Source organism: Myotis yumanensis, unplaced genomic scaffold, assembly GCF_028538775.1.
Source record: "Myotis yumanensis isolate MYYU_CA2020_CCGP unplaced genomic scaffold, mMyoYum1.0.hap1 SCAF_17, whole genome shotgun sequence".
Classification (NCBI taxonomy): domain Eukaryota; kingdom Metazoa; phylum Chordata; class Mammalia; order Chiroptera; family Vespertilionidae; genus Myotis; species Myotis yumanensis.
Window position 1 is genome coordinate 36,199,459 of NW_027223768.1, and position 23,740 is coordinate 36,223,198.

The 23,740-nt window shown below is 46.1% G+C and overlaps 1 protein-coding gene across 2 annotated transcripts; it reads right to left on the minus strand.

Annotated features, from left to right (window-relative positions):
• Positions 1-574: 574 nt before the first annotated feature.
• Positions 575-21,529, minus strand: LOC138995459 (SLAM family member 7-like). 2 transcript variants are annotated; one of them, XM_070395923.1, is made up of 6 exons: positions 21,473-21,529; positions 8,418-8,750; positions 5,530-5,802; positions 5,214-5,315; positions 4,682-4,782; positions 575-1,801 (listed from the first exon to the last, which is right to left on the minus strand). In XM_070395923.1, the coding sequence occupies exons 1-6, from the start codon at positions 21,525-21,527 to the stop codon at positions 1,730-1,732; spliced, it is 936 nt and encodes a 311-aa protein (XP_070252024.1). In that variant the 5' UTR covers positions 21,528-21,529; the 3' UTR covers positions 575-1,729. The 2 variants fall into 2 exon arrangements, with proteins under 2 accessions (XP_070252024.1, XP_070252025.1); XM_070395924.1 differs by lacking the exon at positions 575-1,801 and adding an exon at positions 2,584-2,989.
• Between the last annotated feature and the right edge of the window lie 2,211 nt (positions 21,530-23,740).

A 23,740-nucleotide genomic window follows, 5' to 3' on the forward strand; every position in this document is an offset into this window, starting at 1 on the left:
CGCTCAACATCAGGCTAGTGACAGTCCATCAGTCCATTGTGTGTGGGGCCCACATGGCCATGGCAAATGCAGGAAGCAGGAGCGAGAGAGCCCCACAAGTCAGGAGTCAAGAGCAACCAAGAGTGTGAACGTCTTTATTCAGGGGAATAAATACCCCACATTACATGCCCTTGCAGTGGCCACACCTATTCTGGCCATTTGCCGGAAGCCGGTCCATCCTTGCTGCTTGACACAGTCGCTGCAGGAAAGAAACATCTGCACAGCATATGTTTCAAGGGACCTGGCATATATAGCATATTGTTCTTAATATGTTTGCTCTCCTTAGTGCCATGTGTTTTAACCAAGGTCACCTCTCTGAGAAAGGTTGTTTCCCCAGGTGGGGATTTTTCCCTGAGATTAGGGAGGGGATACAACCCCTTAATTAAGTGCCAGGCGGGTAGTTAAGCTACATAATCTTTACTCCCTAGAATGGAGATAAGAAACGCCCTAACCTTTGTAATAGAAATTGACAGGATTAAAATCGGCTGGTATAAATACAGATGTAACAAGACAATAAACATCAGATCCTCATCAGATCCTGATCAGTTCCTAACCAGAACTCTGACCAGAACTTTGTCTGGAGATCCTGGCTAGAGGTCCTGACTAGGCTGCTGATCAACTGAAGGCTGTCTTCGTGTCATTCCTTCTTCGCCGACTCCATCCACACCTTTGGGGACCCCTGAACCCGTTGGGATTGGACCCCAGCAGCCAGTGGGCTGTTCTGAGGTGTGACTGACAGCAAGCACGTTCCTTTTGTCACCCTCACAGTTTACTGGGCGTGTGTCTATTCTCCTCTCTGTCCAATTTGTGGGAATAGACCTGTGGCTCCCTGGGGAGTGCAAAGCTTTAGTGTTCTGGTGAAACTGCCCAAATGACATTCCTGTAATATTTGGCCTTCTCTTTGCTCCTTTACTGTTATTAACAACTAGAGGCCCGGTGAACAAAATTTGTGCACTGGGGGTTGGGGGGGTCCCCTCATTCCGGCCTGCACCCTCTTGCAATCTGGGACCACTGGTTCCTAACTGCTTGCCTGCATGCCTGCCTGATCACCCCTAATCCCTCTGCCTGCCTGCCCCATCACCCCAAACCATTCGCCTGCCTGCCTCATCACCCCTAATCACTCGCCTGACTGTCTGAATGCCCCTAACTGCTCTCCTGCCTGCCTGATCACCCCTAACCACTCTGCCTGCCTGCCTGATCACCCCCTAACCACTCCCCTGCCAGCCTGATCGACGCCTAACTGCTCCCCTGCTGGCCCGATCGCCCCCAACTGCCATCCCCTGCAGGCCTTGTTGCTCCCAACTGCCTTTCCCTGCAGGCCTTGTCATCTCCAACTGACCACCCCTGCTGGCCTGTCGCCCCTAACTGCCCTCCCTTGCTGGCCTGATCACCTACAACTGCCTTACCCTACTGGCCATCTTGTGGCTGTACATGCTTCCATCTTTGAGGCTGTGGCAATCGATTAGCATATTCCCTCCTTATTGGCTGTGGGCACTGCCATCTTTGGGATGGTGTGAGGGTCAATTAGCATATTCCCTCTTTATCAGATAGGATTCACTAATTACAATAGCATCGAAAGGATAGTTTTCCAGGAAGGAACTGTGTTCTTTGTTCTTCCTCAGTTTTTCTGGTCATGTCAGTGAATTCGTTTGTTTTCTTTGGGATGACACAGGAGGGAGTGCAGTGCTGTTTAGATGACTTTCTCGTAGATAAATAGCTTTGGTGTGTTTGGCGATGTGAGCAGTGAGTGGGGTTTCTCCATCTGCCAAGTAAACACAAGAATGTAGAGCGCTGAAGGTAGGCAGGTCTCTGTACCCCTCACAGATACTCTTTACTGCCAAGGTTAACCCAAGCCTCCCAACTGCGCCTGCTCCACCGTGTGATCACTCCGACCTTAGAGAAACCGTGCCTTGAGGTTAACCCACATTTATCTTGTTGAATGCTTTTCTTCCAATAATCCACCGGAACCAACCTTTCCTTTTAATAAGTAAACTGCTTTCCCCATTCTCATCTATTCTGATCTGGTCCGAACGGGGGACAGAAGGCATCACAGCTTCTGCCAAGTGTGATCTGTGAAGGAATGAACTTTAAAGCTTACTGCCTTCGTAGTTAGACTCAGGGGTGTGTGCAAACCAGATGCATCATAGGTAGAATACAGAAAAGCAAAGCAAACCTCTCCTGCTTCCAGTTAACTGGTGGCTCAGAAGCAAGCAGAGTCTCCTCCCAGGCACAGCCTCCCCACAGCCTTTCCTACCTTATCCGTGTCCCAGTCAGCGTCCTGCTGATTTTGCTACCATTCTTCCCTAGCAGCTCTCTCCTACTCTGTTTGTTCCACATTACCCCCATTTGATTCCTAAACACAATTCTCTTCTAGTCTCTATATTCTATGTAATTGTAAGCAAAGGGAATGGGGACATCCTGGGGAACTTCTAATTCCATACCAGGAAACATGAAATCAATGGGACCCAAGAAATGTTAAGCTAAGCTTAAACTAGCAAAAGTGATAGAACAACTAAGATGAAACTCAGCTCTAATGCTTCTTACTTTTTCGGGTATTTGCACTGTGCAATAAAGAGGGTTTACTGAATTTTCCTCTGGGATAGTTTTCTATTAAAAAAAAAAAAAGAATCCTCCTTCATCGCTAAGAGGAGGATTCAGCCCAAACCAACTGGAAAAAGCCAAACAAAGAATAAGCAGAAGTGTCCCAGGAGCCACACGCTGACCGCTGTGCACAACGCCATCCTGGAGGACCTGGTCTTCCCGAGCGAGATCGTGGGCAAGAGGATCTGCGTGAAGCTGGATGGCAGCCGGCTCATCCAGGTGCATCTGGACAAAGCGCAGCAGAACAACATCGAGCACGAGGTTGAAACTTTTTCCGGTGTCTATAAGAAGCTCACGGACAAGGATGTTAATTTTGAATTCCCAGAGTTCCAGCTGTAAAGGAAAATCACTAAAAAAAAAAAAAGAAGAAGAAGAAGAAGAAATCATCATCTATCTTCTGGGTCACATAAACAAGGCCAAAGAGATGCCGAGAATCCAAAGGAAAGAAAGCAGAGAAGGGAGGAAAAAGCGAGAGGGACAGAGGGTTCTGGAACAGGAATGGGTAGTGGGAAGTGCTCTTGTTGTTGACTGTAATTATAATTATTAATAACTTGTTTACAAAATAATCAGATTATTTTAAAACTGTGTTGTGTTAAGTGAACTTAAAATATGTAAGATCTAGCACTAGCCAGTTTGGCTCAGTGGATAGAGTGTTGGTCGGCCTGCGGACTAAAGGGTCCTGGGTTTGATTCTGGTCAAGGGCACATGCCCGGGTTGCGGGCTCAATTCCCAGTAGGGGGCGTGCAGGACGCAGCCAATCAATGATTCTCTGTCATCATTGATGTTTCTATCTCTCTTTCTCCTTCTTCCTTCTTCTCTGAAATCAATGAAAACATATATTTTTAAAAAATGTATATGTAAGATATAAGTCTCATGAGCTATGAGTCTCCAAGGTGATTAAAGGATAATTTGAAATCATATTGCTAATTGTGGCAAATAAACCTTGTCATCAGTCAAAACGGCCTTTGGAACCAGTCAGCAAAGATGACTGATGGGACAGAATAAAACAAAACAATAACAGCAATAACAAAAGTGCCTTCTGGGCTGGTGAAAATTATCCTGGATCAGTGAAGTTTATTCCTGAACACCCCGGACATCCAGTCCTGAGGTCTCCTGGGACTGTGTCTCCAGCAGGGAGAATGATCCATAAAGTAATGAATTTTGACAGAAGCCAGGCTGAGTGGAGCACAGAGCAGTCTCCCTACAGGAGCAAAGAGCTATCGGGACACTAACAACTTCGAAGAGGACGTGTAAGGTCTCCTCTTGGAAAAGTTGTAGGTGAGAGTAGGAGGCTGGAGTCACACTGGCATCCAGAGGCTCTAAAGTGCTCATTTCATTAAACGGGCCTGTGTGGGAAAGCCCTCTATGACCGCGAAGGAGCTAGTCCAGCCTGGACTACAGTGATTGTTCCTGGGGCGGCAGGGGTGGGGGTTGGGGGTATGCGGGTGGGGGAGGACTTTTGAAGTTCTCTAGTTCACGTCTCCAGATTGCCTCTATTTATTTAGCTTTTGAAAAACTTTCTATTTATACTCTTCTTTTCAACGAGTTTCCTTTGGATTAACCTTGTGTTCATTGACTGGAGTTTGGTGACCCACGCTTGGGAAGCCTTGAGTGTAGCCCAGAGCCACCATGGGCCTTTTGAGTCCTTTTCTGATGGCTTCTTGAGAAAAAGGCATCTCTATGTCCAGTCTAGTGGCATCACAGCTCAAACATCCTGTCAAAACCACACTACTCTCCTTGTTGTTCTATGCAAAAGGAACAAGGCCTGTTGACTAGCTGTTGTGAACTGTGGAGAGAAGGGGTAATTCCATAGATCACAGTGTGAGCATTACTGGTTGGATCAGAACCAGGTGGCTCAGAGGGCACTAGCTTCTGCATAAAAAAGAAACCACAAGACTCAGGGGAGACACGGTGCATTGGGTTTCAAGGATTGTATATCCTCATCTCCCATGTTGTTCAAATCCATGGGAAAATCTCCAGTAAAACAAGAAGGGCCTCAGAGAGGAGGATAAGGCCCCCATAAATATAGGAATGGACTCACATTTGGGTTAGAGATTGTATCATACTCTGCGGTCTCTCCAGAAGGGGGGGAGCAGTTAGGAATTTCCAGATGAGTGTCCATTCTCTTCTCTTCATTGGACTCTACAACCAAGTTGGAAGAGAATCAGAGCTGGCCCCTCCTTCCACTCACCACCCCCATTGGCTCACCACCCCATCTGACAACCTACTTAGAGTGACCAACTATACTGGTTTCCCTGTAACTAAAGGTTTGTTGTTGTTTTTTCCCCAGGGAATGGGACTTTAAGTGCTAACCCCAGGAAAATCCCAGGATTTTGTGGTTACCCTCATTACTTCCCAGGCTCTGAAAGGGGTAGACACTGGGGAGAGAACTGGAAGGACCTTGGCCTTAGGAGAGAAGCCAGAACTAAGGGATGCAGGCTGATGGTGTTCTCCTTGAGGCAGAGAGTAGGGCCTCTTCATTTCTGTATCCTTAGGCCTACCACCAGTTTGTTGAATTAATGAGGGAGAAAGTGTATGAATGAGGGCGAAGACAAAAATGGTACAAGCTCTACCTTTTCTTCTTTGTCTCCATATAATAATTGACACCAGTACAAGGAAAATGAGCAGCAAGAAAATCCTCAGGCACATGATGGGATCTAGGTCACCAGCAATAACTTTAAAGAGAGAATGGGTGGAGACACAGGGAAGGAAGCAGGGTTAGCTAAGGAAAATGACCCAACTTTAAGAGCAACTGCTACTTTTCTCCCAGTCTGGTGACTTCCCAGGGGCCTCCAGTTTTTACACAGGGCCCATCCCCATGGGGACCAGGAGCTAAAGAAGGCATAGCCTCCGACTGTAGGCTTCTAGAGAAAGGGGAGAGACAGTCACCTTCACAGAGCTTCCGGGCAAAGATGGGGTTTGAAGAGTTGCTGCTAATGGGGTTCCTGGCCATGCAGATGAAGGTCATGTCCTTTTCCCTCAGCGTCCAGGTTATGGGGAGGAAAGAACCATTATGGGACTCATTGGAGGTCTTCCCCAGGGTCTTCCAGCTGTAAGTCACATCCTCTCCTCCCCGTTCCAGGAAGCATGTCAGATTGGTCACACAGGTGCCATTTTTATTGCTCTTCAGACCCAAGGTGATTTTGGGCTTTGATAGGTGCTCTATAAAAGAGAAATGGACAACCGAGGGTGGCAACTATGCCTATAGCACTCTTTTTCTAAATTATTCTATAAGCCCTGGACCTGAACCTCTTTGAGGTGCTGCAGAGTGGAGCAGAAGTGGCAATTTAGAGCAGAATTCTCATTCTTATCTGGAAAAGAGAACTATCTAGGTCTGCTTGTCCACAGCTATACAGCAACAACAAAAACAATAGTAAGATCTATAATAATAAAAGCATAATATGCTAATTAGACTGGACAGCCAAACAACCTCCCAGATGTCATTCTGTATGTCCTTCTGGAGGAAGCCATGGTGACGGGGGCCGAGTCAGAGGCAGTTAGGGATGATCAGGCAGGCCAGCAGTTAGGGGTGATCAGGAAGGCAAGCAGAGTGGTTGGGGGTGATCAGGCAGGTAGGCAAGTGGTTAGGGGTGATCAGGTAGGCAGGTGAGTGGCTAGGGGTGATGAGGCAGGCAGACGAGTGGTTAGGGGTGTTGAGGCAGGTAAGCAGAAGTGTTAGGGGCAATCAGGCAGACAGGCTAGTGGCTAAGGGTGATGAGGCAGGCAGACGAGTGGTTAGAGGTGTTGAGGCAGGCAGGCAGCGGGGTTAGGGGCGATCAGGCAGTCAGGTGAACAGTTAGGGGCAATCAGGCAGGCAGGCAGGCAAGCTGTTAGGGACAATCAGCCAGGCAGGCAAGTAGTTAGGGGCAATCAGGCAGGCAGGCAGGCAGAGTGATTAGGGGCAGACAGGCAGGCAGGCACACTAGCAGCTAGGAAACAGTGATCCCAGATTGTGAGAGGGATGTCCTGGATTGCAAGAGGGTGCAGGCCGGGCTGAGGGACCCTCCCCTCCCCTGTGTATGAATTTCATGCACGGGGCCTCTAGTAAATAATAACAAGTCCACAGGAATGCAGCTGCCAGTTACTAAGCCCAGCCATATGGCAAGCATTGTGTTCAATGTATTTTAGGTGTTAGCTAATTTTATCTCTTTTAGAGGCTCTCCATTTCTTTGTCCTTAGGCTTCCTTGAAGGGACTTTCCCTGAACCCTTCCGGATGAACAACACTTCTGGGGCCCCTCCCTACTCGGTGCTCACTCCTCTCCCTCAGAGGATGAGCAAATAGGTTCGTTGCTGAGATAGTGAGAGTCTGACTTCTATCATCTGCATTTCTGTACTTGTGGTTGAACTGTGAAGATTGCTACTAAATGTGGTTTGCCCTTTTCCTCCTTCCCCTAGCTAGTGTGCCTGCAGAATGCATTCTTCTGTTCCCTTTGGCTATGTATATATGGAAGACACACATGGATCAAGGTGAATGGACTACCTCAGTGGTCGGCAAACTCATTAGTCAACAGAGCCAAATATCAACAGTACAACGATTGAAATTTCTTTTGAGAGCCAAATTTTTTAAACTTAAACTATATAGGTAGGTACACTGTTATTAACTTAATTAGGGTACTCCTAAGCTGGCCTTTGCTAAAAATGTCCTCAATCTGAGAGGTCGACCTCAGCGAACGTACCCCCACTTCTTCTAATGCCACTTCTTCAAAATAGACTCGCCCATTCCAAAAACCAACTTCTGCTCATGGGCCACCAAGTTTCAATCGCACTGTACGTGCGCACCCGCACGTGGTATTTTGTGGAAGAGCCACACTCAAGGGGCCAAAGAGCCCCATGTGGCTCGAGAGCTGTGGTTTGCAGACCACTGGCCTACCTCCTACAAGCAAACCTGGAAGGCCATCTCCTGGTGTCTGTGATATTGCATCTCAGTGAGTGAGGCAGCTATTCTTGTAGCTAACTGGTTGAATAATTGTTTTGTAAATCCATCTTTCTTGAATGGCTCCAAGGTCTAGACTTGGGGAAAAATATTTCTCCTAGATTGCTTTAAAAGAAAAAAATAAAGCTTTTTTAAAAATTATTTTTTATAATCCTCTCCCAAAGATATGTTTTTATTGATTTTTAGAGAGAGAGGAAGGGAAGAAAAAGAGAGATATATAGAGATAGAGATAGAGATAGAGATAGAGATAGAGATAGAGATAGAGATATAGAAACATCAATTGGTTGCCTCAAGTACTTGCTCCCACTAGGGATCGAACTCGCAATCTAGGTAAGAGTCCTAACTGGGAATCAAACCTACAATCTTTCAGTGTGAGTGAAGATGCCCAACCAGTTGAGGCACCTTGACAAGGCAAAATAAAGCTATTTTTATCTTTCTTTCAATTCTTGTGTCTATTTCTCAATTGATTGGAATGTAGAGAAAGGTGTGATTGATGTTTATACCTGATAATCTTTCTACAACAGGCATCACTTTCCGCCCCATTACAATTAGGGAAACTAAGTTTCAGAGAGATTAAGTAACTTGGCTAAGACCATGCAGCTAGTAAACAGAGAAGCCAGCATTTGACCTGTGTGATTGCACTTCCCATTTCACCCACCTGCTGCACACACTGCCTCTTACAGAATCTCTGAGTAGAAGGGGACCTCAGGGGTCAGCCGCATCACTTCAGCCATGGCAGGAGTTCCATCTTCCACATTCTTGCCAAGTGTTTATCCTGCCTTTGCTTACACATCCCCAATATCAGGGAGTTTACCACTTTACCAGGGCAGTCACTGTACTCACCATAGACACGCAGCCCATACTCCTGGGTGAAGGGCTCCTGGAGGGACGAGCTGTGTATTTGGACAGAGTAGGCACCTGAGTCATTCTTACTCAGTTTGCTGAGCTTCAGGGAGTAGTTCCCGTGCAAGAAGTCTACCCTTCCCTTGTTATGATTTTTAGACACTATGACAGTGTCTGGTTTGTTTGTCGTTGTTGGCTGTATGGTGATAAGAGTAGTACTTTTAAAGATCCAGATAATGCTGTCAATCCGATCTACTGAGTGTGTCAGAGGGAAAGTCACAGACCCACCAACAGCACCCACCAGCTCCTGCTGGGCTCCAGAGGCTGCGGGCCCTGCAGACACAGAGAACCATAAAATAAATGTTAGTCCCTGCTCTTTCCACCAATGACTCAGCCCCTTTGGGCTCTAGAAAGGTCCCAAGAAAGTCGCTCTGTCCAACCCGCCTGGCCCCTGGGAAACCTTTTGGAACCTTATTCATATGAAGGCATTGAGGTCAGAACTCTTCCTGAAAGGAGTGGCTCCGGTGAACCACCGCACTCCCAGAGGCTTCTGGCTGGAGACAAAGCTCTGAGGCAGACACAAGACCCCGCTCCACCCCTGACACGCTCCTGGAGGAGGAGAGCTGGGAGGTTACAGTCCAAGTCCCTGCCCACTGCTCCTGGGAGAGCCGAACTAGATGCAGGTGAGGAAGGAGAGCTTTCCTGACATGGGGCAGAGGTTTTCAAGCACAGATCAGAACAGTGGGAGGTAAGCTGTGAAAGCCTCTTGATAGCGATAGCTTAGAAGTCTGAGGACCAGTTACCTTTCTTATGGTAGAGTGCAATTGAGCATCCCGATTTCCTTTTTATGTCTTTTGGTGACGTTCCCTTAAGCATCAGCTGCTCTCCCAGTACTTGAGAGTTAGAGAACCTGATGCCCCCCTGTTTGGTTTAGCTTAATGGTTAGAGCGCCGCCTTCAGACTAAGGGGGTCTCGGGTTCGATTCCCGATCAAGGGCACATACCTGGGTTGCAGAATCCCAGCCCAGGTCGAGCCATGTGTGGGAGGCAACTGATTGATATGTTTGTCTCACATTAATGTTTCTCTCCCCCTCCCTCTCTCCTATCCATTCTCTCTAAAAATCACTGGGGGATGAGGGGAGAGAGAGAATCTGATGCTACCAAATGTAAACCTAGTCCCTTGATTATAGGTCTTGGATCTTGACCAACATTTTTGCTAAATTTATTTTCAAAAGAACTGGTTCCTCTCCCTGGGTAAATGCCTTTTAGGAGGTGATTCCTGTTTTCTAACATTATTCTCCCCTGGCGGAAGGGGGGAGAGGGGGGGCTGTGGGTGTGGGTGGAGGGTGTCAATAGGGGGTAAAAGGGTCACCTGTAATACTTTCAATAATATAGGTAAGTTAAAAATAAATAAATAAATGCAATGTGGAGTACTTTCAAAAACCGGAAAACACACACACATGCACAAAACACACACATTATTCTCCCTATAATTTTTTGTCAGCTGGCCAGCTTAATAAAGGCTCTTAAATTTAAATTCTGAGTCGATGGTCTATCTCACTTAGTGAACCCATAACAATATAAGAAAACTAGAGGCCCAGCGTGCAAAATCACATGTGGTAGCCTGCTGCTGTTAACAGCTGCTGGGGTCCAATCCCAGCGGGTTCACGGGTCCCCAAAGGTGTGGATGGAGTCGCCGAAGAAGGAATGACACGAAGACAGCCTTCAGTTGATCAGCAGCCTAGTCAGGACCTCTAGCCAGGATCTCCAGCCAAAGTTCTGGTCGGAGTTCTGGTTAGGAACTGATGAGGATCTGATGTTTATTGTCTTGTTACATGCATATTTATACCAGCCAATTTTAATCCTGTCAATTTCTATTACAAAGGTTAGGGCGTTTCTTATCTCCATTCCAGGGAGTAAAGATTATGTAGCTTAACTACCCGCCTGGCACTTAATTAAGGTGTTGTATCCCCTCCCTAACCTCAGGGAAAGATTCCCACCTGGGGAAACAACCTTTCTCAGAGAGGTGACCTTGGTTAAAACACATGGCGCTAAAGAGAGCAAACATATTAAGAACAATATGCTATATATGCCATGTCCCTTGAGACATATGCTGTGCAGATGTTTCTTTCCTGCAGCGACTGTGTCAAGCAGCAAGGATGGACCGGCTCCCGGCAAATTCCCCCTTTTTTATTTTTTAAATGATAGTGCATGCAAATCAGTAGCCACCTCTCAGATTGGGCTGTTTAAGACTTGGAAGAAGACTGGCAAGCAATGACAATAAGCATAGCTATAAATATAGTGGATGAAGCGCACGAGGAGCCCCGTTCCTTAGGAGGTTGCCGGCCTCTTCAGTCAAGAGATTTCAGCTGTCCTCAAGTTGTTGGTTTGATTGTCTTTGTTGGTCTGGCTAGCGGGTGGCATCACTGGCGACGGGCTTCCCGACGTGTCGGCGAGTTGAAGGGCTGCATCAAAGGGTCCATCAGGGCCGTGCTTGATGGTGGCGTCGGCGTCCAAGGAGGAGCAAGCTGTGTTCTCTGGGTCAGCTGTTATGGAGGATGGAGGGTAGTAGAGAGAAAAAGAAAAGAAAGCAAAAGAACTACAAGGCATGGAAGCGTTCAGAAAAAAGAGGAAGAAGAAAGGGAAGAAGGCAGCATCCTGCTCCAGCCCTTTCTTTCAGCTGCCCCTTTCCCTGTGGTCCAAGGTAGAAATGGGAAACAAGTCCTGTCGCAGTGAAAGGGAAGCTGCTGTCAGCCAGGTCTCTTATCTAGGTACTGATCTCAGCTGGACCAAGTCTCTTTCTGTTCCCGATCTGAGCTGGGCCAAGTCTCTATTCGTTATCTGGGTCCCTATCTGGGCTGGACATGGGAAGCGAGAAGCAGCCATGGGGGAAGGAGACCTTCCTCAGAAGGGGCGAGTGTTCAAGCCCCTGCACCATTGGGGGGGTGAGGATCTGTGCCCCACCTCTGTTGAACCCCAAGTTCTCTCCTACTGGCCCCTCTGTGACTGTGCCTGTCTTAGGTTGTTCCTCCCTGAGGAATCTTACCCGTCTTTGACTAACCAGCCAAGCTCCGGGGCCAAGTAGGGTAATGTGAGGTTCAGTTCTGTCTCCTTGGTGGTCTATGTCCCTCTGGCCTCCATGCCCAGCAACTGCCTTTGGATCCCCTCGCCTGCTGGCGGGGTCCCGGCATTGATCACATATCTTGGGGAACCCAGGTTTCTTCTCCAGAGAGAACCCAGCTCACTCCATTGGGCGAGAGACATATCTATGGTACCAGTCACCGTGACCTCAGCATTAACAGAGAACTCAGGCAACAGCTGTGGGCAATTGGATTGTAAGAAGAGGGTCCCTCTTGACACAAGGGTCAGAGGGGCCAATACAGGACAAAGGAGAGTCCCGGGACAGGGCTTTCTCAGCCCAGGATGTCACAAGCTCTTTGCACAAGACAACTCCACGTATGAGACATATACCAAACACCCCCAGTCACGGCAGAAAAGGGAGGTGCCCTTCCTGGAACAGTAGGGTAGGGAGATTCTAGAAAAGGCTGTGTTCAGGAGAGAAGGAGAAAGGCCAAAGAACCAGCAAACAAGTAGTCAGATTAAGAAAAAAAGAAAAAGGATAGGAGATGTGGGGCAAAGCTGGAACATAAGGACAGACAAAAAGGAGGCACATGTGATCCTCCCAATGGACAGGTGGTTCCAGCTCAGGGCTGAACATCTGCTGCAGACAGGCACTGGTCAGGTGTGCTAGGTTGAGGCGGAGATGGAGGGTGGTGAGACATAAGGTCGGACTAGACGGTCTGGAATCCACACAGGTGAGTCTGCGTCCTGTGGAAATATACAAGCATATCCTCTCCCCCGGGTTAAAAGTACATCAGGTCCCTTCCAGGCTCCTGTAAGCAAGTCTCTCCATTTGACGAGGACTTTAGGTTTAGTTAGATCAGGGTTCCAATGCCTGTACATCGGGGAATTTCCCTCAGAATCTACATTTAGTATATTAATTACAAATAAAGTATGTTGTAAAACATGATGAGGAGAGGAATATTTAAATTCATTTTCTTGTAATTTTTTGTAACAGGAGTAAATCAAACACCGCTGGGGCTGTATAATAGAACTCCCATTTGAGACAAGATATCTCTTCCCCATAATGTAAAGGGGATAGTCGTAATTACATAGGGACAGAATGTTCCTGAATGTTGATCTTCATCAGCCCAAGTTAAAATCTGAGAACTCTTTTTTACATTAGATGCCTTGCCTAGTCCTACTAGGGAAGTGGAGGTGGTATGCGTGGGCCATGAAGAGGGCCAATCCTTCCCTGCTATGCAGGAAACATCTGCTCCTGTATCCAATATACCTTCAATTGGTTTTCCCTGAATTTGTAAAATTTTTGTAGGTCTAGTAGCATGGATTTCTTGTATCCAAAATGCTGCATCACTAGATCCAAAGCCTCCGGCCCCTCTAGCTTCCTGGGTAACAGCTGTCCCTATTTTATGTATTGGTAACAGGAGTAATTGGGCAATTCTCTGGTTGGGCTGAATCTGTATAGTTGTGGTGGGTGGGGAAAGTAAAATCTGTATTTCTCCTGTGTAGTCTGCATCAACAACTCCTGGGATGACTAAGATCCCCTGTAACGAGGTGGAGCTCCGCCCTAATATTAATCCTACAGTTCCCTCAGGCAGCGGCCCAGACACTCCTGTAGGAATGGCTGCTACTGGCGAGTCTGGGGTTAGTATTGCGTGGGTGGTTGAATGGAGGTCCAATCCTGCACTGCCTGGGGTTGCTCTGAAGAGGTCACTGACGGATTGAAATTTGCAGCAGAGGGGTTGAGGGTCGATGCCCCTATTATTGCAGGGGCCTGGGGCCGGCCCCTTCTCAAGTTTCCCGATTGAGGTGATGGGATAGAACCTCCTTGGGAGCGGTTTGTGGAATTTAAAGGCCGACCATTTTTATGGTATTTCGATCTACATTCCTTTGCCCAATGGAATCCTTTCTGACATCGGGGACAAACGGTTTTTGGAGGATTAATATTATTCCCTGATGTATTTCCAGGCTGTTGAGGAGCTTGCCATCTGGCTTGAGTATTATTATTTCTATTTGGGCATTCTCTGCTAAAATGCCCAGGTAAGCCACAAGAGTAGCAGTTCATATTTCTTTTATTACCTATATTATTGCTGGCTTGTCCTATGCCCTGTACATATTGAGGGTATGTCTCCCCTTTGAGAGCTGCAGCTATAGCTACACCCTGTATAAATGCTGGACTTACATCAGCACACTGTTTTATAAAATCATTTATAGTTCCCGTTCTGCGAATCGGCCTTAATAAAGCCTGACAGGTATTATTAGCATTTTCAAAAGCCAGTTGTTTGATTAGGATATCGGCAGCCTCTTCATTATTGATTACTCTCTTGACTGCCTGTATGAGGCGAGAAAGGAAATCCTGATATGGTTCCTCGACCTTCTGTTTAATCTCTGTAAGGGAGGTTGTTTTTCCTGCTGTATAAGGTAGGGATTTCCAGGCATTTACTGCACAACTGGTTACTTTAATAAGTGCCTCTTTGGGCATATACATTTGCTCCTGAGCCGTGTTAAAATCACCTTCTCCTAATATCATGTCTAGGGTTATTCCTCCTCTGGAATTTTTGCTAGTGGCTACAGCTTTCTTAGCAAGATCATCATATTCAGTTTTCCATAATAAGTAATTGCCTCCTGAGAGACAGGATTTACAAACCTGTGACCAATCATAAGGAGTCATCCATTTATTGGCTAGGGTTTCTACCAAGGTTAGTGTGTAAGGAGCTAGAGGACCATATTCAGAGCAGGCCAATTTTAATTCTTTAAGTATTTTGTAAGGTATAGCCTCCCAGGTGGGGCTTTCGTCCTCATCAAACTCATTCTCATATGCAACTGGGAAGCAGAGTGAGAACTCAAGATCTCCATTAGCTTCAGCTTCTCTTATCGCCCTTTGAAATTTAGACATGGAGCTCCTAGGAGCCGCATGACCTGGTTTAGGCTTCCTTTCTAATTTAGGGAGCCTGTTTTGAATGGGAGGGCCTCTCTCCTCTCTACTGACTGGAAAGGAACAATGATCATGTTTATGATATTTATTCTCCTTCCGATCAGTAGGCATAGCTAAATTGCTCTTAGATTGAGCTGGAGACAATAATGATGTGTCTTCTCTAGGTGGATCCGAGGGACTATTTAAAGTTTGAGAACGTTCAATAGTTTCTGCCTCTGGTGCCAAGGTGCCACGAATTGAATTCCAGAGGGAAAAGCTTTTTGCTGGGACCTTCTCAGATCCATGGTAGCTGTAATAGTTCATTAATTGCTTTCCTACTTTAGTCCAAGTTTCTAAATTAACAGTTCCATCCTCAGGAAGCCATTGACATACATCTTCTATAAAACTTTCTGTCTGACTGGGAGTAACCTTAACTCCTCTGCTAGCAAGCATATGCGTTAAAACATTAATACAGACTCTTTTTTCTTTAGACTCAGTATGACCCATCTTGTCAATCTAAGTTCTGTACTAACTACCTGCTTACCCTACTTATCCTCTATAGGAGGGGTCTGCAGTACCCTACGGTGCAGTCCTATCCGTCCCAAGTACTTCCCAAGGACGGGGGGACTTACCTTTTTGCCCCACGTTGGGCGCCAGTTGCTGGGGTCCAATCCCAGCGGGTTCACGGGTCCCCAAAGGTGTGGACGGAGTCGGCGAAGAAGGAATGACATGAAGACAGCCTTCAGTTGATCAGCAGCCTAGTCAGGACCTCTAGCCAGGATCTCCAGCCAAAGTTCTGGTCGGAGTTCTGGTTAGGAACTGATGAGGATCTGATGTTTATTGTCTTGTTACATGCATATTTATACCAGCCGATTTTAATCCTGTCAATTTCTATTACAAAGGTTAGGGCGTTTCTTATCTCCATTCCAGGGAGTAAAGATTATGTAGCTTAACTACCCGCCTGGCACTTAATTAAGGTGTTGTATCCCCTCCCTAACCTCAGGGAATGATTCCCACCTGGGGAAACAACCTTTCTCGGAGAGGTGACCTTGGTTAAAACACATGGCGCTAAAGAGAGCAAACATATTAAGAACAGTATGCTATATATGCCAGGTCCCTTGAAACATATGCTGTGCAGATGTTTCTTTCCTGCAGCGACTGTGTCAAACAGCAAGGATGGACCGGCTCCCGGCAAACAGCACCACCCACCCACCCACCCCCCCACCACCCAGCTCACCCAGCCCCCACTGTTCATGGTGCTTGCTGCCCTGCCCGTCCACCAATGCCTTGCTGCAATCAGAGCCTGTGGGCCATGGGGGAGGGACCAAGAGGTGCTCAATGCACCTCATGGTGACTGGTCATTTGGTCGTCGTGGTCGTCATGGACACTGGCTTTTTATACATATAGATGTCTCCACATTTATAGTTCAAATGAAACTGGAGGATCACGGTACAAATTGCCAACATGAGTCTAGATAGAGTCTATTGTTCTATCTTAATTGTATCTTCAGGGAGGGAAGAGGGGTCATGAAAGAAGAAAGTAGCTCCATGCCAGTCCTTAAACGTGAATTTATAGAATAAAGGGGTAAGTCCCAAAAAGTTTTGTTTTCTCTTTCCAATTTACTATAAAAAGTGATGTAGAAATAAAAGATTTCTCAACTGTCCCAAATTGGACTGCATTTTCCCTTTCTGTGATGGCTTCTCCGCCTGCCAGTGTGACCCTACTGTGCTTACCATGTCTAGGTAGGTCATGCTTTTCTCATTCAGTCATTCCTTTCTTTAACAAGAATTTTTAAGGTTCCATATTTATGCCAGGCACTGTTTAGGAGCTTAGGATAGAACTGGGGGGCAAGCCAGCCATAGGGTTGGAAGATTGACATCTAATAATTAAGTGTGTGCTATAAAAAGGAGAGTAGCCAGTGCTTGGGGAAAATACAATAGGGGAACTTAACATGATTGTGGGATCAGCTGACTCTAGAGCATGAGAGGCTACAAACGCCTACAAGACCTGAGAAGATTTGGCCTCATGACACTCATCTGACCATCACGCCAGTGTCAGTGCAGTGAATGGTGTAACTTCCCTCATTTGCATCCATTTCACCCCTTCTTCATTGTGTGGCATCCAGGCGGTTGGGTAAGAATGGCAGGCTCCCAGCTTGGTGGCAGCCTTCCACAGGCATGGTAATTGATTCAGGGCTCCCACATAACCTGGGTTGATTGTATCTGAGAGAAGCCCAGGATTTTTGCTCTAAAGCCAGGATGACCATACCATGGTTAATCTTCACCCTAGGATATTTTTCCATTATTATTATTATTATTATTATTATTATTATTATTTTAGGGAGAGTGGAAGAGAGAAGGAATGACAAAGAGAAACATCAATGTGAGAGAAACACATTGACTGGTTGCCTCCTACACAAGCCCTGGCCAGGGCCCAGGCCAGGGAAAAGCTTGCAGCCCTGCAACCAGGGTATGTGCCCCTGACTGGAATTGAACCTGGGACACTTTGGTCCACAGGCTGATTCTCTATCCATAAGCCAAACTGGCTGGGGCCAATATGAGTTTGTTTTCTACATAGGGAATGATTAGATTGCTTGGGTTAAGTCCTGGCTGGTGTGTTCAGTGGTTAAAGCATGGGCCTGTGCACTGATGGGTTAGGGTTTTGATTCCAAGCCAAGGGCACATACCTGGTTTACAAGTGTGAGAAGCAACCGATAGATCCCACACTGACTCTCTCTCTCTCTCTCTCTCTCTCTCTCCACACCCCTCCCTTCCACACTCTCTCTAAACAAACAAACAAAAAAAAGGCAATGGAATATCCTCGGATGAGGATTAACAAAAGAAACAAAATTGCTTGGTTTAAGAGATAAAATTAGAGAACCAAGATGGTGGCCTAGGTAAATGCTGCCTCCCACAGCTACATCAAAATTACAACTAAAATATAGAACAACCAACATTCAGAACTGCCTGAAATCTGGCTGAATGCAAGTCCTAAAACTAGAGAAGTAAAGAAGAAAGCTCATTGAGTCTGGTAGGGAGGCAGAGGCCGGGAATGGGCTGGTCTGACACCCCCCTGTGTCATTTCTTTAATTGAGAGGGATATCTCCAAGGCCTACCTAGAGAAGCAAGGGATCCTAGCCCCACACCAGACCCCTAGCCCAGAGTCCAGAGCTGGGAAAATAAGTCCCTGTAACTTCTGGCTATAAAAACCAGCGGAGACTGTGGCTGACTGACATGAAGGCTACTGAAGTGTCAGGTGTTCCTCTTCAAGGGCCCACACAAACTTACATGGTTCCACTTCCTCTGAGCTCCAGCACCAGGTATTGGCTTTGGGGAATCCAGTGACATACGGAGAGGAACTGAACTGTCTAGCTGGGTGGGAATTTGGGCGCAGCTTTCTTCCAGACAAGAGTGCTCATAGGGGTCATTGTTCCTGTGCTGGGACCTCCTCCATCGCAAAGCTGACTGGTGGCCCTATCCGAGGCTTCATCAGCATGGTCCACACAGTTCACTCCACCCTGGTGATTCCCTGAGACCCCAACTTATCCAATTTGCAACCCCACCCAAGCTGTTTGCAGCTACTTTTTCATATGAATCGCCTATCCTGGCTCAGACTTCAGACTTTTCTAAAAATCTCTAAACGAGTAGCAGCTGGAGTCAACATGCCCCAAACCTTTCAACAATAGGCCTAAGACCTAGCACCAACCTGCCTCATTTCACAGCTGGGCCTCACCTGGACACTTTCTAGCCCAATACAAATAGCAGCCATCTGCAGATCTCTCTGTAGCTCCCACTGGATGACCCCAGGCAGTGGCTGACTTTGCACCTCCCTGGAGGCCCCAGAGCCAGTGAACCTGGTAGACAGCTTCAGACCGTACCAGATTACAACTCTACACATCCACAAGCAACACATTCAAGGGGCAGACTCAGTAAGCACCAAAGCCCCACTAAAGTCCTGCTCCATAGGGTGTCTCCTGCATAGCAGCTCTTCCATTGTAGATGAAGCTGATCCTCACAGCCAATTGGCCTGGAGGCCAATTCCTCCCAGTGATGCCAATGGCAATCAAGGCTCAACCACAACAAGACTGTGCACACAGCCCACCCAGGGGCACACCTGGAGTGCCCAGCTCAGGTGACTGGGGAGGCTGAGCCACTGGGCCCTACAGGACACCTACTACACAAGGCCACTTTTCCAAGTCTGGGAGACATATCAGATCTACCTAATATAGAAAAACAAACACAGGGAAGCAGCTCAAGGAAACATGTCACAATTGAAAGAAATGAAAGCAAGCAAACTACTAGATACAGAGTTCAAAACAATGGCTAGAAGGTTCCTCAAGGATCTTAATGCAAGCTTCAATGGACTTAATGACAGCTTCAAGGGACTGAGTGAGACTTTCAAAAATCTGTGAGAATTTCAAAGACATAAAAAAAGACCAGCCAGACATTAAGTAAATACTAACTGAAATAAAGAAAAATTTACGGGAACTTAACAGTAGAGTAGAGGAGTCTGAGAATCAATTCAACTATGTGAAATATGAAGAAGCAAAAGACACCCAATCAGAAAAGCAAAAAGAAAAAAGAATCCAAAAATATGAAGATAGTGTAAGGAGCCTCTGGGACAACTTCAAGCACACCAATATTCGCATTATGGGGTACCAAAAGGAGAAGAGTGAGCAGAACATAATGAAAACCTATTTGAAGAAATAATGACTGAAACTTCCCCTACCTGGTGAAAGAAGTAGACTTACAAGTCCAGGAAGCACAGAGAGTCACAAACAAGATGAACTCAAAGAGGCCCATGCCAAGTTACATCATAATTAAAATGCCAAGGGTTAAAGACAAAGAGAGAATCTTAAAAGCAGCAAGAGAAAAGCAGTTAGTTACCCACAGGGAGTGCCCATATGACTGTCAGCTGATTTCTCAACAGAAACTTTGCAGGCCAGAAAGGAGTGCCAAGAAATATTCAAAGTGATGAAAAGCAAGAACCTACAACCAAGATTACTTTACCCAGCAAAGCTATCATTTAGAATTGAAATTCAGATAAAGAGAATTAAAATTCACAGACAAGAAAAGCTAAAGGAGTTGATCACCACAAAACCAGTACTACATGAAATATTGAAGGGTATTCTTTAAGAGAGGTAGAAGAAGAAAAAGATAAAAAATATGTGCTGGGGTCCAACCCCAACGGGTCCAGGGATCCCCAAAGGTGTGGACGGAGTCAGCGAAGAAGGAATGACACGGAGACAGCTTCAGTTGATCAGCAGCCTAGTCAGGACCTCTAGCCAGGATCTCCAGTCAAAGTTCTGGTCGGAGTTCTGGTTAGGAGCTGATGAGGATCTGATGTTTATTGTCTAGTTACATCCGTATTTATACCAGCCGATTTTAATCCTGTCAATTTCTATTACAAAGGTTAGGGCGTTTCTTATCTCCATTCCAGGGAGTAAAGATTATGTAGCTTAACTACCCGCCTGGCACTTAATTAAGGGGTTGTATCCCCTCCCTAACCTCAGGGAAAGATCCCCACCTGGGGAAACAACCTTTCTCGGAGAGGTGACCTTGGTTAAAACACATGGTGCTAAAGGGAGCAAACATATTAAGAACAGTATGCTATATATGCCAGGTCCATTGAAACATATGCTGTGCAGATGTTTCTTTCCTGCAGCGATTGTGTCAAGCAGCAAGGATGGACCGGCTCCCGGCAAATATGAACAATAAGATGGCAGTACATACAAATCTATCAACAATTTTATTTAAAAATCAAAATAAACAAACAAGAAATGTAATGAACAAAATACACTGATGAATAAAATAGAATCAGAAGTATGGACACATGGAACAGACTGACATATCTCAGAGGGAAGGGGAGTGGGGGGCAGGAAGAGGTCAACCAAAGATCTTATATGTATATATGTATTACCAATGGACACAGAAAATAGGGTGGTGAAGGCCTGGGGTGGAGCGGGAACTGGGTGGAGGGGAGCAATAGGTGGGGCGGGAGATCTGTAATACTCTCATCCACAAATAAAAAAGAAATAAAATTAAAATGTTTCCCTTCATCAATATAACTGTTTTACATAATCATTTAAAAATATATTTCTAAATATACAATATATAAGTATCTTATAAATATATTTTAAGGAAATATATTATATATATAACATAATACTCACCTATAAGGATATTTTTCCATTGATTTTTAGAGAGAGTGGGAGGGAAGGAGGGAGAGAGAGAGACAGAGAGAGAGAAAGAAAGAAAGAAAGTAAGAAAGAAGAGAGAAACATCGATGCGAGAGAGACACATTAATTAGTTACCAACCCCATGAGCAAGAGCAGGACCAGGGCTGAGGGATAGAACCTGAAACCAAACTGTGTGCCCTTGAGTGGGAAATAGAACCTGTGACCCTTTGCAGACTAACACCCTAACCACAGAGCCACACAGGACAGGGCTATATATATATTTATGAAAAAATAAATAAATATACACCTATAAGATAATATTTTGTTTTTTGAAATGACCTCAAAGGGAGGGAGGGCTAAGGTCCAGGGAAGATGACATTGTTCATCTACTGGTAATCTGTGGCAGAAGCTGTGATTAGAACACAGGTCCTCCTGATACCCAACACCACTTCTTCTAGCCCTTCCTTCACTCAGAAGGGGAGCTAGTCCTCGTGGTCCTTCTCCTCTCTCTTCAGTCTCTTTCTGCTTCTTGATTCAGAGACCACAGGATGTAAAAGGCAATATGAGATAAGGGAGCAGAGCCTCCTGAGCTGAGACAGAGCCCCAGAGTGGACCCAGGACCTGGAGCTACACCTCCTAATGCAGCGGTTCTCACCCTTCCTGATGCCACGACCCTTTAATACAGTTCCTCATGTTGTGGTGACCCCCAACCATAAAATTATTTTCATTGCTGCTTCATAACTGTAATTTTGCTACTGTTATGAATCGTCATGTAAATATCTGCTCTGCAGGATGTATTTTCATTGTTCGAGACCCACAGGTTGAGAACCGCTGTCCTAATGGGAAAGGCAGTCAGGAGAAGAGGAGCATCTGCTAGACTCACCTGTGAGCTGGCAGAGGAGAAAGATGAGGCTGAGGCTCGCTGGGGAAACAGGCATGCTGTTCTCTGGAGGGCCGTGGTTAAAGTGAACCACTTCTCCCTGTAGCACTGACGTTTCATTTCAGTAGGAGGGAGAAGTCATGAGACTGACAAGTGAGAATGAGTCGCGTCTAATTTTGTTTTTTCCTTTTTAGTGGCTGGTACATATTAATGTTCATAGGAAAGGGGGGAATTGAACCCCAAAGATGATGGAAACACGATTTTACAAATAACCACAGGCCCAGAGAAGTTAAGAATGAATCCAGGTCAAATGACCAGCCTTTTCTGTTACAACATGCTCTCTCCGAGATTCAAAACAGAGGAGACAGAAGGATATGGAAGGTTTGATGGGGAGAGAAACAGGTGGCACTAGGAGTAAAAATAATATTCACTGAGTGTCAGTGCCAGGAGTACATGCGTTCTTCTATTTAATTCTCATAACAACTCTGTGAGTGAAATACTATCATAATCTCTACTTTAGAGGTGAAAAAGTGAAAGCTTAGAATATAGAACAGCAAAATTATAACATTTTTTAAATCAAAAGAAACCATTATGAGAGTGAAAAGGCAAGCCACATAGAGGGCGAAGATATTTGTAACACATTATTCCTCAGGAATCTTGTCTCCGTAATATATAAAGAAGTCATACTCATCACTAAGAATTAGGCAGACAACCGCAATAGACAAGAGAATCAAATAGGTACTTCATAAAAAAGAACATTCAAGTGGGAAATCAAGAGAAACCACGAAGAAAATAAAGCCAATAGGAATAGTTAAAAGGTCAACAGAGACATTAAAGTGATTTTGTGTGTGTGTTAATGTTCACCCGAGGATACTTTTTTCCATTGATTTTTTTTAGAGAGAGTGGAAGGGAAGGGGAGGGACAGAGAGAGAGAGAATCATGGTTGTGAGAGAGACACATCGATTGGTTGCCTCTCACTGGCATCCCAATCAGGGCCCGGAATTGAACCTGAGACCCTTCATTCAGAGGGCCCATGCTCTCCTCACTGAGCCAAACCAGCTAGGGCTAAAGTGAATTTTTTTCAAAGAAGGAAACATGGGCTAGGCCAGTGGTCAGCAAACTCATTAGTCAACAGTACCAAATATCAACAGTACAACGATTGAAATTTCTTTTGAGAGCCAAATATTTTAAACTTAAGCTATATAGGTAGGTACATTGTTATTAACTTAATTAGGGTACTCCTAAGCTGGCCTTTGCTAAAAACGTCCTCAATCTGAGGGGTCAACCTCAGCGAACGTACCCCCACTTCTTCTAACGCCACTTCTTCAAAATAAACTCACCTAGGCCGAAAACCGAATTCTGCGCATGGGCCACGAAGTTTCAATCGCACTGTACGTGCTCGCCCACACGTGGTATTTTGTGGAAGAGCCACACTCAAGGGGCCAAAGAGCCCCATGTGGCTCGAGAGCTGTGGTTTGCAGACCACTGCCGTAGATGAATGGAAAACTCTTCAAGAACAGACCAGACCAAAGCCTGAATTTAACATCCGGAAACCCGAGTCCACGGTCCTTTCCAAACAGTGGTGATACAGGAGTCCAGATAGAGAGATGACAGTGTAAAGGATGGCTGCGGGGATGAGGCCCCTGTGTTCCGAAGGCGGCCAGGGCATCACATCCCAGTGGGAGGTTAATGTTGCTACCCTCCCTCGTCCATCTGGAGTGCGGAGCCAGAGGTGGCACACGGGGAGGCCGGGGAGGATCAGAAGGACAGAGAACTATGGACCCCGAGCAGAACTGGTGACACAAGACGTTGCTCCAAACTGGACGACCCTGAAGACTTTCCTGCTCTGGCGTGAGGCTCAGCAGCATCGCCGGGAAGAGACTTCTTGCTTGGGGAAGAGACTCAGAACAATAGATATTGCTTTTCCCTGTTGGGGTCCAACCCCAACGGGTCCAGGGATCCCCAAAGGTGTGGACGGAGTCGGCGAAGAATGAATGACATGGAAACTGTTCTGGTTTCCAGCGAAGTTCTGGTTAGGATCCAGCCAAGTTCTGGTCAGGGTCTCCAGCCAGGTTCTGTAGCCATGTTCTCTTGCTAGGTTCTCCATCCAGCTTCTCCAGCCAGGTTCTAGCCAGGTTCGGTCACCAGGTTCTTTAGCCAGGTTCTATCCAGGTTCTTTTGCCATGTTCTGTCTAGGTTCTCCAGTGAAGTTCTGTAGCCAGGTTCTGTCCAGGATCTTTTGCCATGTTCTCTGGCTAGGTTCTGGTTAGG

Excerpts from the sequence above, each read along its gene's own strand:
- LOC138995459 (XM_070395923.1), bottom strand. The coding sequence starts at position 21,527 with ATGCCTGTTTCCCCAGCGAGCCTCAGCCTCATCTTTCTCCTCTGCCAG. Across the intron at positions 8,751-21,472 it reads TCTCCTCTGCCAGCTCACAG|GGCCCGCAGCCTCTGGAGCC; the intron begins GTGAGTCTAGCA and ends CTGTGTCTGCAG. Across the intron at positions 4,783-5,213 it reads ATGGAGACAAAGAAGAAAAG|AGTCCAATGAAGAGAAGAGA; the intron begins GTAGAGCTTGTA and ends ACTTGGTTGTAG.